At 37.5% G+C, this 16,092-nt stretch overlaps 1 protein-coding gene across 1 annotated transcript; it reads right to left on the minus strand.

Annotated features, from left to right (window-relative positions):
* Positions 1-13,146: 13,146 nt before the first annotated feature.
* LOC126961052 (small ubiquitin-related modifier 2-like) lies at positions 13,147-13,416 on the minus strand. The gene has a single exon (XM_050801076.1). The coding sequence runs from the start codon at positions 13,414-13,416 to the stop codon at positions 13,147-13,149; it is 270 nt and encodes an 89-aa protein (XP_050657033.1).
* Between the last annotated feature and the right edge of the window lie 2,676 nt (positions 13,417-16,092).

The following is a 16,092-nucleotide window of genomic DNA, read 5'->3' on the forward strand; positions in this document are numbered from 1 at the left end:
CACTGAAATTCAATGCTCTTTCTAGTATGCCTTGCAACTCCAGGGAAAAATTTATTTGGTAGAATGAAACAAATCAGTGTGTATAATTTAAATTGCATCAATCAAATAAAAGAATAAGAACTATGTGTAACTGCATTATCTGCATAAATCAACTTAGCAATATTTTAAAAACAAATTCAATAGAACTTTTTTGTGCTAATGCATTAAGAGTTACGTAACATTTATCAGATGTAACTTTTATGTATCAAAAAGTCTTTCCTAAAACTAAAAAAAAAAAAAATAGATTTTTCCGCATCCTTGAGCAACACTTCACTCTGTGAAAACCAAAAATATATGTGCTTGGTGAACTTAATCCACTGAGCAGTATTTTCGCAGATATTTTCATGTATACCTAAAGTATATTTTAAACTTTAAAATAAGTTACAGGGCCAGAGCATTTCAAAAATTTCTTTCTCAGATATAAAAATAAACGTCCATTCTTTTCATAAATATAAAATTTAGAGGAATCAAAAACCTTTCTTACTACTACATGCACTTCTATAATGAGTAAAACTTTCAAATCCTTTACAAAGCATGTGAAACTCAAAACTATGAGTACATTTTATACAGATAGTTTTGAATCTCATAATTATATATGATTATAACAATCATTTTAAGTTAAAATATTGTGAAGACAGTAATTTGTTAACACATTAACTAATGTTATATAGGTTTTAAAATGTTCATTGTATTTTTTATGTTTCATGTTCTCAGTTACAGCTAAGACTCATATCCTCATTATGAATAGGGATTCAACAGACAAAGTCATCTCTATTTTTTATTTTACTTCAAATTCTGCATTAAAAAAATTATAGCTCTGTGAAGCTCTAATAATAGTTCTTCATCAAAATATTATTTTTTTATGTCAGAACACGAGGATCAAAAGCTAAGTAGTAAGGAAGAGTATAAATGCTGATTTATCAGGCTGATGTTACCATTAGTATTATTCAGATAGCTGATTACACAATTTTCAGTTCTACTCTACTTAAATTCTGTTGTGTGATTTAAATATACATCCCACTTAAAAATAAACCTGTTCAATATTCAAGTCAATGATTTTACATAGAATTTTTATTCAATTCTTAATCAGTGCTAGAATAAATCTTAAAATGTCACTGGCAGAAGGTATTTTACCTAGTTTATTAGAATTTAGAGATTTATCTTAAAGACAGATGTCCCTGATGTGAAACATATTATTAGAAAGAGTTCTGGGTGGTGAAGTAAAGATCATGGATTAGGAGCATCTGGGGAGTGCCAGAAGTGACTCTGAAAATTATAACATGCTACTTTCTGGAAAATGATTCCACAAAGACAATATGTGTAAGGAACATGGCTGTGCTATGGTCAAGGATAGGCCAAGGTAGGACGTTTACATCCTGTGTGACTCAGTGAGTTTAGAGAGCAGGCATGTAACTCCACCAGTTATCACAGTCATGCAGCCACAATATGGGAAGGCCGTCCTTGGCCCTATGGAACTGTTGTCTGTAAGAGGTATAATTGCCCTGCTGACACTGTGCATGGGGCTCAGCTCAACATGGCCTGACATGGCGGCCATGCTGGTGCCCAGAAAAAGAGAGGGAGCCAGAGCTGTCCATCTTTGGAGACAGACAAGGAGGAGCCAGGACATAGCATGGCTCACCTTGTGCCCAGAGAGGGAAAGAGTTAAGCTGTTGACCCTGAAGGCAGGGGAGAGCAGGCTGTGTAGCTGTATGTGGGAGCCAGCTACTGAGATGAGCCACTGGACTGAGCAGCTAAGATAGGGCAGACAGTGTGAGAGTAAGCTCCTAATGAGAGCTGCTGCTGAATACAATCATCTTTCACTTGCGTGTGGCCTCCCGAGTGTTCTTTCTGCTCATCTACCCACTCCCTCTGGACCACAGCATAGGCTGGAACCTGACCCTGAACATAACATTTGTCACAGTCATGAACTTGATAATTGGCATAGTCAGTAGGTTGAGGTTAGTAGATCTTCAGCCCTTGGGGCTCCCGAGTCAACTACGTGGCTGAAGCATGGTTTGTGGTACCCCGTGGCAGCAGTGATGCTCTCATGGGCCCAAGTGGAAACATGTGAGGCAGTGGACAGTTCTCCTGCAAGTGTGGAGAAAGCAGTGAAGCAGCTGGAGGCACACAGCACCAAGAAGGAATGCACATTCACTGGTCGAGTCAGATGGGCATTTCTGACTGCACTGTGTGAAGTACATGCTCAGTCCCACAGGTAAGGAGCCTCCTGGTGAAAGCTGCATGCCTGGGGGCCCAAGTGCACGTCCTGGAGCAGGGTGTGGGGGTAGCAGACTTCCAGGTGCAAACAGGGCACTTAGAGGCTCAGATAAACAATCTGAAGCCAGAGCTGGAAACAGCTGTCAGCACACCCTTGAGCCCATCCTCCCAGCTGGACACTCCCCCGTCTGGTCTGATGGGTGATGGTCTAGGGGTGATGACGGTTGGTGCCATGTTCAATTCCACCCCTTGATTCCTGGACCTATGAATCCTGCCAATGGGAGAAACAGTACCATGTATTGGATGCTGATTCAGAGCATACACAGCCATCTGGAGAACCTTGCCCCATCCCTGCAAAGCACTGCTACCTAGTTGACATTGACACGGCTTCAAAAGTCCATTCCACCAGTCTATCAATCCAGCTGCTTCAGGATGATGGGGAGCATGGTAAGACCAGTGAATTCTATGAGCATGAGCCCACTGCCACACTTCTGTAGCCATAAAATGAGTGCCTTGGTCAGAGGCAATGCTGTGTGGAATACCGTGATGGTGGATAAGGCATTCCATGAGTTCACAGATGGTAGTCTTGGCAGAAGTATTGCATGCAGAACAGGCAAACCCGTATCTGGAATAAGTGTCTATTTCAGTGAGCACAAACCTCTGCCCTTTCCCTCATGGAAAAGGTCCATTATAATCAACCTTCCACCTGGTAGCTGGCTGATCATCTAGAGGAATGGTGCCAAATCGAGGGCTCAGTGTTGGTCTCTGCTACTGGCAAATTGGGCATTGATCAGTAGCTGTGGCCAGGTCAGCCTTGGTGAGTGGAAAACCATGTTGCTGAGCCCATGCATACCTCCAACCCTGCCATCATGGCCATTTTGTTCATGGGACTGTTGGGCAATAACAGAGGTGGCCGGAGAAAGAGGTTGAGTGGTGGCCACAGAACAGGTAATTCTATCCACTTGTTTATTAAAATCCTCCTCTGCTGAGGTCACCCATGGGTGAGCATTCACATGGGATACAAATATATTCAGTTTTTGGCCACTCAGAGAGGTCCATCCACATACCTCTTCCCAAAATTTCTTTGTCACCAATTTTCCAATCATGCTTCTTCAAAGCCAAACCACTGACTACAACCCATGAATGAGCACACAATCGCACACCAGGCTATTTCTCCTTCCATGCAAAGTGCATGACCAGGAGCACTGCTCAAAGTTCTGCCCACTGGGAAGATTTCCCTTCACCGCCGTCCTTCAGGGACGTCCTAGAAAGGGGCTGCAGTGCTGCAGCTGTCCACTTTTTGGTGGTGGCTGCATATCATGCAGAACCATCTGTGAACCAGGCCCTAGTCTTCTCTTCCTCTGTCAACTGATCATAGTGAACCCCCCATGAGGCCATCAGTGCAGTCTTGGGGAAAGAAGGCAGGGTGACAGGAATGGAGACAATGGGCATTTGAGCCACTTCCTCACATAACTTACTTGTGCCTTCAGGACCTGCTCAAGTCCAATCACATATGTACCATTTCCATTTGATGATGGAATGCTGCTGTGCATGACCCACTTTATGGCTAGATGGATCAGAAAGTATCTAGCCATAATTCATGATAGGCAGTTTAGGTTGCATGATGTCTTGATGACCCATAGTCAAACATTGAGTTTCCACCAAAGCCCAGTAACAGGCCAAGAGCTGTCCCTCAAAATGAGAGTCGTTATCTGCAGAAGATGGCAAGGTCTTGCTCCAAAATCCTAGAGGCCTCTGTGGTGATTCAGCTATAGGGGCCTGCCAAAGGCTCCCAACAACATCCGTATCTTCCACTGACATCTCAAGCACCATTGGATCTGCTGGGTCATATGGCCCAAGCTGCAGAGCAGCTTGCACAACAGCCTGGACCTGTTGCAGAGCTATCTCCTGTTCTGGGCCCCCCTTCAAAACCAGCAGCCTTTCAGTTCACTTGATAAATGGGCCAGACTAACACACCCAAATGAGGAATATATTTCCTCTAAAATCCAAATAGGCCCATGAGACATTGTGCTTCTTTCTTGGTTGTAGGAGGGGCCAAATGCAGCAACTTATCCTTCACCTTAGAAGGAATATCTCAATAGGCACCACACCACTGGGCCCCAGAAATTTTACTGAGGTAGAAGGTTCCTGAATTTCAGTCAGATTTATTTCCCATCCTCTGGCATGAAAATTTGTCATCAATAAGTCCAGTGTGTTTGTTACTTCTTGCTCACTGGATCCAGTCACCCTAATGTCATCAATATAACGGACCAGTGTGATATCTTGTAGAAGTGAAAAGCAATCATAGTCTCTTTGAATAAGATTGTGACACAAAGCCAGAGAGATGATATAGTGAAGTTATACTGCTCATTTTGCCAGCTGAAGACAAATTGCTTCTGGTTGGCCTTGTGAACACAAACGGAGAAAAAGGCATTTGCCACGTCAGTGGCTTCATATTAGATACTAGAAGATGTGTTTATTTGCTCGAGCAACAAAACCACCTCTGGAAAAGCAGCTGGAATTGGAGTCACCACTTGGTTAAGTTTATGATAATACAATAATGGATCTGTCATTCTCCAAGATCCATTTGCTTTCTGCACAGGCCAAATGGGAGAGTGAATGCGGATGTGGTGGGAATCACCACCCCTGCATCTTTCAAGTCTTTGATGGTGGGACTAATCTCCACAATCCCTCCAGAGAAGGAATATTGTTTTTGATTTATGATTGTTCTAGATGGAGGCAGATCAAATGGCTTCCACTTGGCCTTTCCTACCATAGTAACCCTCACGCTACAAGTTAGGGAGACAACGTGGGGGTTCTGCCAGCTGCTAGGTATGTCTCTGCCAAGTATGTATTCTGGCACTAGGGAAATGACCACAGGATGAGTCTGGGGGCCCACTGTAAGTTGGACCTGAGCTGAAACTCCATCAACTACCTGACCTCCATAAGGCCCTACTTGAGCTGGAGGACCACAATGATGTTTTGGGTCCCCTGGAACCAACATCAGCTCAGAGCCAGTGTCCTATAGTCACCTAAATGTCTGCTCATTTCCCTTTCCCCAGTGCACAGTTACCCTGGTAAAAGGCCAGAGGTCTCCTTGGGAAAGGACGGGAGAAAGATTCACTGCATAAATTGTCAGTAATATAGTGGGGTCCGTCTTCAAGGGGACCTGGCCACCCCTTCATTCAAGAGGTTCTGGGTCCGTAAACTGACTCAAGTCTGGAAATTGACTGAGGGGCTGTGATTCTCTGTTTTTGTAATTCAAATTAGTCTTCAGTCCATTCAATCTGGAAGTTTTCTCTTTATATAAATTAAGTAGGAATGCAATAGGATTCCTATCAATTTATATTCTAGGAGCACTATGATTAATTAGCCAATGCCAGAGCTCTACACGAGTCAGACTATTCTGATTGCTGTTTTGTCTCTGCTGTCCATTGTAGTAGCTACACTTACCTTCCCTTTGATGGTTGAGTGCTACCACCTGGCCTCTGCCACCTCAGGATCAAATTATTCCCATTGTATTTTAATTTCGTAGTTGAGCGACGATGTTAGATCTGACATACAGAGAAGATCAATTACAGGGCTCTTAAAGTTGCAGGTGCCGCCCTCACAAATCTATTTTGCAAGACATTGGTCAAGTGTATATCTTCTGGATCCTACCAGCTTGGATGAGTAGATCTAAAGTGACTAATCCAATTCACCACCCCAATCTCCCTAAGCCTTCAGATCCCTTCCTCTACATTAACCCAGAAGAGGTTAGGCATTTCCAGTTCACTCACAGTGGGCCATCTTTTAATTCATATCTCAGCTAACCAAACAAACAAACTATTAGAACCTTTCTTTAAACTCTCCAAGCTGCAGCATTAAATGCAGAGTCCCTACTTAGTGGGCCCAGATCAATAAATTCAGCCTGATCCAATTCTATGTTCCTTCCACCATTATCCCATATCCTTAATATCCATTCCCATGTTTGTTTTCTAGATTTCTGTTTATATAAATTAGAGAACTTAAGCAATTCTTTTTGAGTGTAGCACACCTCCTCATGGGTCACTCTCAACCTCACCTCTAGGGGCCCAGCAGGACTTTAGTCTAGTTATAGTTATAGAAGAAAACAGAGGTGTTGGGGATGGCTCCTGAGAAGAATCAACATTATCTTGCCTGGCAACTGTCTCAGGGGAGGCCATCACTGTTGGCTCAGGCAGCACAGGGTTTATCTCCTTAGGCAAAGGTGGAAAGGCTGATGGCAGCATGAATCGGGGAGGGGATGTTGCCACTACTGGGAATGGGGAAGCTGTTCCTTCTGTTGATAAAGGTTTGTTAGAGTTTAGGAACCCAGCTTCATCAGGGTCCTCCCACACATCCAGATTCCAAGTTGCAGGGTCCCATTCTTTTCCAGTCAATGCCCTCACTTTAACAATAGACACCTGGAGAGGCTGTCAATGCACCTTTTATTGCAGGCCAGTGACTCCTATGATAAGAGCTTGTGTCTATTTTCTACAATTTCAGCTCTTTTTCTACAAGAGATAAGACTCTCACTCAGGGCAATCTTAGCAGATTTGAGGCTCAGTGTCTGCTTCTTAAGCCAGGAGACAGAATGTCTGAGTTCATCATTTTATTTCATCATTTTGTCCACTGAACTTAGGAGCAGCCAACTAGCTTCATTACATTCCTTGTTTCTCCACGTATGGTCAAAAGTATTATGTGTAGAATCACTAAACTCCTTGCCTTTCACAAGCAGTGAATTAGGAGTGTCAAATGCATTTATTCTGCATACCTCTCTAAACAGTTAACACCAAAAACTATTAATGTTCTCCATACTATTAGAATTAGAGTCCTTAGCATTTTTCAGTCTAATCATATTAAACAGCTAACTCCAAAAAAACCAAAACAAATTAAAGAATTCCATCCTTAATATTCTATTCTTCTTGGACCACTCCTGATTCCAAAATCTGTATTAGTTAGGGTTCCCTAGAGAGACAGAACTAATAGAAGATATATATATCTAGAGATATCTAGATATCTCTAGATATAGATATAGATATAGATATAGATAGGAGTTTATAGACCTGGTGTGGTGGTTCACTCCTGTAATCCCAGCATGTTGGAGGCTGAGGAAGACCAATCACGGTAAAAACTGTGAATGGGTACTAGGCTCAATGCCTGGGTGATGAAATAATCTGTTCAACAAATCCCCAAGACACAAGTTTACCTATGCAACAAACCTGCACTCGTATCCCTTAAATTAAAATAAAAGTTTTGAAAAAGGACCACATAATGAAAAAAAGAATGTTTTTATCTTTTCATATTTCCTATATTTTACAATTTTGCTTATATGAAAAAACTTCTAGTTTTACCAAATAAAAAAGTTTTAAATTTAGTTCCATAACACCAGATTTTACTGATTCCAGGCTATAATTCTTTAGAAAACACTCTTTAATTTAAACACATAAATTGAATTTAATGGTAACATTGTTAGTATTTCAATTTAAATGAAAATGTGTTGGCAGGTAAATAATGTGTGACCAGTATCATAGATGTATACCAATTTCTTATTTTTAAGGTAGCTATTTAAATTAAAAAGGGACTGTGAAACTTAAGTATAAAGGGTGTTAAATGGGCTTATTTTCATAAAGAGCAAAATGCTAGGTTCGAAATTACATTGTTATGTTTTGAAAAGGTTAAATGAGCCATTTCTAAATGGTTCTTAGAAAATATATGAGAAAAATTTTCACAAATAATAGGGAAGAGTACTTAAATCAGTAAGTGAAAATTAATTTACCAAGTGCTGTGTGATGCAGGAAAGTAGGGGCGGCTAATAATTTTGGCTATTAACAATAAACTGGTAGGTTAATTCCTCATTCATTTTCAGAGTTGTCTTATTAATATCTTAATTAAATACATAATGAAATTTGATGAGGCATGATCAGGTTTTGCAGCAATATGTTTTTATGAACAATTTGAAAGATCAAAAAAGAAATGTTCAATTGAGATATGATCTAATAAAGATATGAGATCATTTGGAAACTTGCCAATTAATCTTGGGCACATGAACAGCCATATTTATTCTTTTCCTTACACCTGCTTTTTGATTATTTGAGACATATTATAGTAACTTTCATATACTGTTTAAACATGTTACTGCCATACAGTAAGTTAGAAGACAAAGAATTTAGAATCAGACAAATTGAATTATCATTCTGGTTCTGCCAATTATTTTTGAAGTTGGAGAAGTTACTTACAATGTTTAATCTTTTTGCTCTCAAAATTCTTCAGAGTATTTTTTGTAGAAAAGAAAGTTTGAATTTTAGTAAAGATAAATTAGGTTTTATTTTATTAATTATGCTTTACTGATGTATCTAAAAATTCAACACCCACCCCAAGGTCACCTAGATTTCCTCCCATGTTTTCTTCCAGCCATTACATAGTTTTACATTTTACATGTAAGCCTATGGTCCATTTTGAGTATAAGTTCAATTGTTCCAGCAACATTTTTGGAAAGAATATCCTTTCTCCATTGAATCGTCCTTTTGCCTTTATCAAAGATTAAGTGACCAAATTTATGTGACTTGGCTTCTAGGGTTTCCATTCTGTTCCACTGGTTTTCCTTCTATTTGACTGCCATTACCTTACTGTCTTGCTTACAGTAGCTTTATATTAACTCTTGAGATTGAATATTTCTTTTTTGTTTGTTTGTTTGTTTTTTGTTTTTTTTTGAGATGGAGTCTCGCTCTGTCGCCAGGCTGGAGTGCAGTGGCGCGATCTCGGCTCACTGCAAGCTCCGCCTCCCGGGTTCACGCCATTCTCCTGCCTCAGCCTCCTGAGTAGCTGGGACTACAGGCGCCCGCCACCACGCCCGGCTAATTTTTTGTATTTTTTTTTTAATAGAGACGGGGTTTCACTGTGGTCTCGATCTCCTGACCTTGTCATCCGCCCGCCTTGGCCTCCCAAAGTGCTGGGATTACAGGCGAGAGCCACCGCGCCCGGCCGAGATTGAATATTTCTTCCAATTTGCTTTTCTTTTCTTTTTTTTTTTCTTTCTTTCTTTTTTTTTTTTGGTGGGAGTACTGAGTCTCACTCTGTCACCCAGGCCGGAGTGCAATGGCGCCATCTTGGCTCACTGCAACTGTCATTTCAAGCAATTCTCCTGCCTCTGCCTCCCGCGTACTTGAGATTAAATGTGTGTGCCACCATGCCCAGCTAATTTTTTTTGGATTTTTAGAAGATACGGCGTTTCACTTTATTGGCCAGGCCAGTCTTGGACTCCTGACCTCAATTGATCAGGCTTTCCTGGCCTCCCAAAGTGCTGGAATTGCAAACAAACCACTGCACCCTGTCTCAATTTGTTTTCCTTTCTCAGTATTGTGCTGTATTTTGCCTTTCCATGTGAACTATACAACAATTTTATCAATATCTGCAAAATAACTCCCAGAGATTTTTTTGAAATTTTAGTTAAATTTGGGAAGAATTTATATCTTAATTTTACCGATACATTAACATAGACTATCTGTCTATTTATATTTTCTTTTATTTATTTCATCAGTAATTTGTAATTTTCTTCATACAGATCTTGTTTATGTTTTTAATCTTTTATGCATTTATTTGTAGTGACATTTTAAAAGAAAGGTTAAAAATTTAGAATTCCAGCAGTCCATGGCATATGTTCAAAAAAGCAACTGAGTTTTGTTAAATGATCTTTTATCATGTGTCCTTGCTAACTAGTTTCAGCAGACTTTTGAATATTCTCTAGGATTTTCTTGATAGTCTATTACATCATCTGCAAATAAAGACAGTTTTCTTTTTTTCCTTTCAATCTGTATACATTTGATAGTTTTTAAAAAAATATTTTCCTATATATAAATTCCTGTACAATCTTAAGTAGGAGTAGTGAGAGAAGAAGACAAAACTGCTTTGTTAATAATCTCAGGAGAAAGGCACCTAGTTTCTCACCACTGTTTGTTTTTCAGTGTAGGTTTTTGCAAATAATCTTTCTCGATTTCAGGAAGATGCCCTCTATTTGTGGTTTATTGATACTATCTGTGTTATGTGATGCTATCTGTAGTTTGCCATAGTGTTTTCATGGATGTGTTTTGGAATTTGTTAAAATACTTTTCTGAGTATATTGAAATAATCATACATATTTTTTCTTGTTTAACCTGTTGATATGGAGAATTTCATTGATTGGTGTTCTTTAGTTGAACTAGCTTTGCCTACCTGGAGTAAATCCCACTTGAGCATGGTATATAACAATTTTTATGAATTAATGAATTATATTTGCTAATATTTTGTTAACAATTTTTGTATCTATGTTCATAGTGGCAATGAGTAGTTAGTTTTTCTCTACTGTAAAGTCCTTACATTATTTCATTATTAATGTTGGCATCAGAGAATGAGTTATGGAATGCTCCCTGTGCTTGTATATTCTGGAAAATATTGTAGAGGATTAATGTTATTTTTTCCATAAAAGTTTAGTAGAATTTAACAGTAAAATCATCTGGACCTGGTGCTATTTTGGCATGGTTATTTATTTAATAATAATAAATAAATTTTAATTATTTTAATAGTTATTTTATTATCATCAATCTTTTTGGTAGATACAGATCCATTCCTAAAATCTATTTTTCTAGTGTGAATTTTGGCGGTTTGCATCTTTCTAAGAATTAGTCTATTAAATTTAAGTTATCAGTTTTCAGGGCACAGAGTTCATTGTAGTATTCTTTATTATTTTTAATGTCCATCATTAAAAATGTCAGTCTTTTTAATTAATATCAGAAACGTCTTCTCTTTTGTGTGTTTTTCCCCAGGTTATCCTGGATGGAGTTTTATCAATTTTATTGATGTTGTCTTAGAATCAGCTGTATGTATGGTTGATTTTCTTTATTTTTCTGCTCTGATTTTCTCCTGATTTATGTGAATTTGAATAACCCTTATTTCTCCAGTTTTCTTGATGTGGAAGTTTAAGGTATTGCAGGTTATCTTTTTAAGTCTAAAAAGTTCTGAGATTCTCAAACGCAATTCATCAACAAAATTTATATAAGGAATTATATACTAGTGCATTAATTATTAAGAAAAAAACAATTATTTTCATGAATTTGTTTTCTTTTTGACAGTAACATGTAGCAGTGTCTTTGGTTTATTACATATTTGGTGAGCCTTGATTAACTTAATTCAGAAAACATTTTGTTAATATTTTTTTCAAGAATTCACAACTTTCCCTTTCTGTCATCCAATTTATCTTTTTTCTCTAGTTCTAGTTCTCATTTGTTAAATATTACTGCTTCTGGGATGATCTTCCATGCCTCTTCTTTTTTCTTTTTGGTTTGAATTTTGTGCCAAAACAATATCAATTGATTTAATATTCCAACTGACTAAATTGCTGCGTTCAATCAGGTACCTATGAAATCCACTGAGTTTGGAATTTCAATTATTATGTTTTACCATTCCAGATCTCTGCTTCTATTTTTCACTGATCAGCCTGTACATTTTGTAAATAAAATAATTTTGTTCTTCTTATACTTCTAGCTGTACTAATATTAAAGTTTACTTTATGACCTATTATCTCTGTTTAGGTACTAGAACATTTTTTAAGCAAGAAGTTTATTTCAACAACAAGATATTTGACTTGATTATGTGGGATATCATCAAGGGAAAAAAAAAGAGAGACTTGAAAGAAAAACTGTTCAGGATTTATTTTATTTAGATTAATTTATCCCTAATTAAAGACAGATTATCCTACATGTCTACGTATAAAAGAAATTATAAAATTGTCCTTGGTTTTATAATGATATATGAAAATGTTAAAATTCTTCAACTGAACAAGCCACACAAGGATTTTTATTTTGTTGTTGTTGTTGCTAAAACAGTGAGAACAAAGTAACTTACTAGAATATAAAGAGAAGAGCTTAATGAGCATGACACTAATGTACAAAGGGGATTTTGTCACAGAACCAGGATTTTCCCCTCTCTCAGCTCCACTTGATGTTGGTCAAAACATACCACTGGCCATTCAGTGAAAAACACACACACACACACACACACACACACATACACACACACATATAAGCGCGCACACACACACATATATATATAATGCACATGTAACAGCTCTTTTTATTCTTTTTTTTTTTTTTTTTTTTTTTTTTGACACAGAGTCTCACTCTGGCATCCAGGCTAGAGTTTAGTGGCGTGATCTTGGCACACTGCAACCTCCACCCCCTGGGTTCAAGTAATCCTCCTGCCTCAGCCTCCCCAGTAGGGATTACAGGCGTGCACTACCATGTCCAGCTAATTTTTATATTTTTCGTAGAGATGGGGTTTCACCATGTTGGCCAGACTGGTCTCAAACTCATGACCTCAAGTGATCCACCCACCTTTGTTCCCACATATAACAGTTCTTTTACATACAATTAAGGAATGGACCCAGCGTGCTGGCTCATGCCTGTAATCCCATCACTTTGGGAGGACGACACAGGAGGATTACTTGAGCTCAGGAGTTTGAGAACAGCCTGGTCAACATAGAGAGATTTCATCTCTACAAAAAATTTTTAATAATAGCTGGGCATGGTGGCACCTGCCTGTAGCCCCAGCTAATGTGGTGGCTGAGTTGGAAGGATTGCTTGAGTCTGGGAGGTCAAGGCTACAGTAAACCATGATCACATCACTGCACTCCAGCTTGGGCGACAGAGTAAGATCCTGTCCAGAAAAAAAAAAAAAAAGAAAGAAAGAAAAAGAAAAAGAAAAGGTGTATCATAGTAGTCAGGATGTGATGGAACCAAATTGCAGTTTACTAATTGAGAATGTAATCTTGGTCTGTTAAGGACATTGTTCTGGAATGAAGATGAGATGCACCTTCCCTGGCTGCTTTCCTTTTTCGCAGATCCCTCCTGTCTACTGCTAGAACATATCAGTTGTATCTTCATACCCCATTTCCAAATGTGCAGATGTGTCTGTTTCATCAATTGGCTGCCTGTAAAACTGGAATCTGATTTGCCTCGTTGACAAGCCCTGTCGTTCACAGTAGGCTTTCATTAGTTTACTAAGTGGTGTATACCTCTTCATCTTCATCTTAAACTGCACTACAGAACCATCATGACCTGCCACTCTCAAATTAATACCATCATTGTTCTTGGTCTTGAATCTTTCCTTGAGTTTTTCATCAGCCATAGTCCCAGAGTCTTTTTGGCTGCCATTTCACAAAAGAGGTAACAAGTCTGCATAAACAAGCATTCAAGAAGCACCAGGAGCCTAGAATTGTATATGTTTATTGCTTTTGCTTCTATTTGCCTATGTTGGTAATCATTAAATTAATGGTGATTATGGTTTATATGTCATAAAAGTAATCAAGACTTCATATTTCCTCATTATAGATAGTGCTTATATTGGTGATAATCTCCTTCTAATAATTGAACAGGACACTATATATATTTGGGTGGGATTACTAGTGTTTTATTTTCTTAGAGAGGGCACTGTGCCTATCTGATTCTGTGCCAGCACTGACTTATACAGGTAGTATGCAAAGTCCCCACTGATAGGAAGTACTATAGATAAGGAATGTGTGGAAGATGCACAATCTATGTGATCATAATGAATTTTCTAGAAGTTTTGTCCTGTGGTGTTATCTCTGAAGACTCACCACATCACCTCAAATGAATGATGAATGCATTCATCAATTAATAAGATTTAAATGATTTGCAATTAGAGTGTGGGATTGTATAACTGTTTAGTTATATCTGTACAAAGGAAAATGATACGATTTAATTACCCACAATAGATTAAATAGAAGCAAGCTCAGTGCTAAAGGAGAACAGCTGAAAAAAATATTGGAATAACAAGGGTATAAACATTTGATGGATTCTATTTATTCTTGAACATTGGAAGAATAAAATTGATGGCAAATTTAAAATACGATTGTGTTAAAAATAATACGTGAGATGAATGAAATACGTTTTTAAGATTCTAAGTGTGTTTGAAATCTTTTCATAAAAAATAGTTTTCAGTGCAGAGAAACAAGCTGATAATTCAAAATTGGACATGTGTTATTTAAAGGCAGAGCAATTACTTTAAAATACTTCTACAGCAGAAACCAAAAAAATGGTAATCTTAGAAAGCATTATGCAAACATCTACGTTTCATTTATGTGTCTAAGTGAGCAAGCAGTATCAAGTGCCTGCCATGTTTTAAGCAGGTGATTTTGAAGTGATGAAAAACAAAAGTTTAAGGCCCCATTTTTGCCCTTTAAAAGGTTACAGCCGTGTGCTTGACGCAGGCAAAAAAAAAAAAAAAAAAAAAAAAAAAAAAATCAATATTTAAAGCACAGTATACAATTTGTCATAATAAAGATAAACATAAAGAGTTTTGGGATTACAAAGTTAGATCAAAGAGGAGGGACATCTTACAAATTATAGTGTTTAGGTGGAGAATACCAATTTCTCAGAGCAGATGCTACTTGACATAAAACTAGAAAGAAAAAGGAGTTTTGCAGGCACGATTAACGCAGGGTGTCTCAGAAGGAAAGGGGTAGATGTCAAGAAAAACAAATAATTATTGAACAACATTCAGGAAGATATATATATTTGAGATAATATACATACATTTCAGACAAATAACACTTCTAAAATGATCTGTCCTTATATACAATTTAGAATATAAGAGTCCTTAAAAATTAGTAAATCCTAAAATTTTAGAAATTCAAGACCTAAATGAGCATGATGATTGAAACTGAAGTACGTTGAACATTATCAATTAACTTTGCGAAAACCAGGTTCTATTATTTCCTTCAATAAAGTCAGTTTGTTGAAGCATACTTTTGTGCCATGTAAAGCTTTTTCTCTCTACATAAAGAGCAAATGAATATTTTTGTTTTCGGTTATTTATTTTTGTTTTGTTTTTCTTTTTGACAGAGTTTAAGACATCTTTCTAATTCCATGTTGTTACATAGTCACATTTGAATGCTTCAAATAAAATATTCTTCTGAATTTATCGGAAACCTAGATATACAATATTGTAAGAGATGGCATGTAGGATACAACTAAACTGACAATGAAAAAGACAATGAGGTCTCTCATGTGAAGTAAATTGAGAAGTTCTGATTCTCCTTCTTACTCTTCTTTTTATTTCTTAAATTTTAATTATTTTTAATTTTTTCTTGTTATGGATATACACTAATTGCGCAAATTTATGGGGAACATGTGATATTTTAATACAAACATACAATGTTTATTAAGTCAGAATAACTGGAATATCCATCATCTTAATCATTTATTTTTTCTTTGTGTTGGCAACATCCAATCCACTCTTCTAGTTATTTTGAAGTGCATAATAAATTATTTTTAACTATGGTCACTCTATTGTGCTACCAAATATTAGATCTTATTCTTTCTATGTAGTGATATTTTTGTACTCATTAACAAGCTCTTGTTTATCGCCTGCCACACTACACTTTCCAGCCTGTGGTAACCAACATTATATCTTCTGTCTCAATGAGATCAATGTTTTGTTTTCCTACCTATGAGTGAGAACATGCAATATGTGTCTTTTTCTGCCTATTTCAATTATAATATCTTCCCGTTCCATCTATGTTGTTGTACATGACAGGATTTTATTGTTTTAGATGGCTGAATAATATTTAATTGTGTGCAGGTACTACATTTTTTAATCCATTCATCTGTTGATGGATAATTAGGTTGATTCTATATCTTGGCTACTGTGAATACGCTGCAATGAACAAAGAAGTGCAGCTATCTCTTCAATATACTAATTTGCTCTGCTTTCTTTTGGGTATATACCCAGTATTGGATTGCTGGATCATATGGTAACTCAAAAAAATTTGCACATCGATTT

This window comes from Macaca thibetana, chromosome 8 (genome assembly GCF_024542745.1).
Source record: "Macaca thibetana thibetana isolate TM-01 chromosome 8, ASM2454274v1, whole genome shotgun sequence".
Classification (NCBI taxonomy): domain Eukaryota; kingdom Metazoa; phylum Chordata; class Mammalia; order Primates; family Cercopithecidae; genus Macaca; species Macaca thibetana.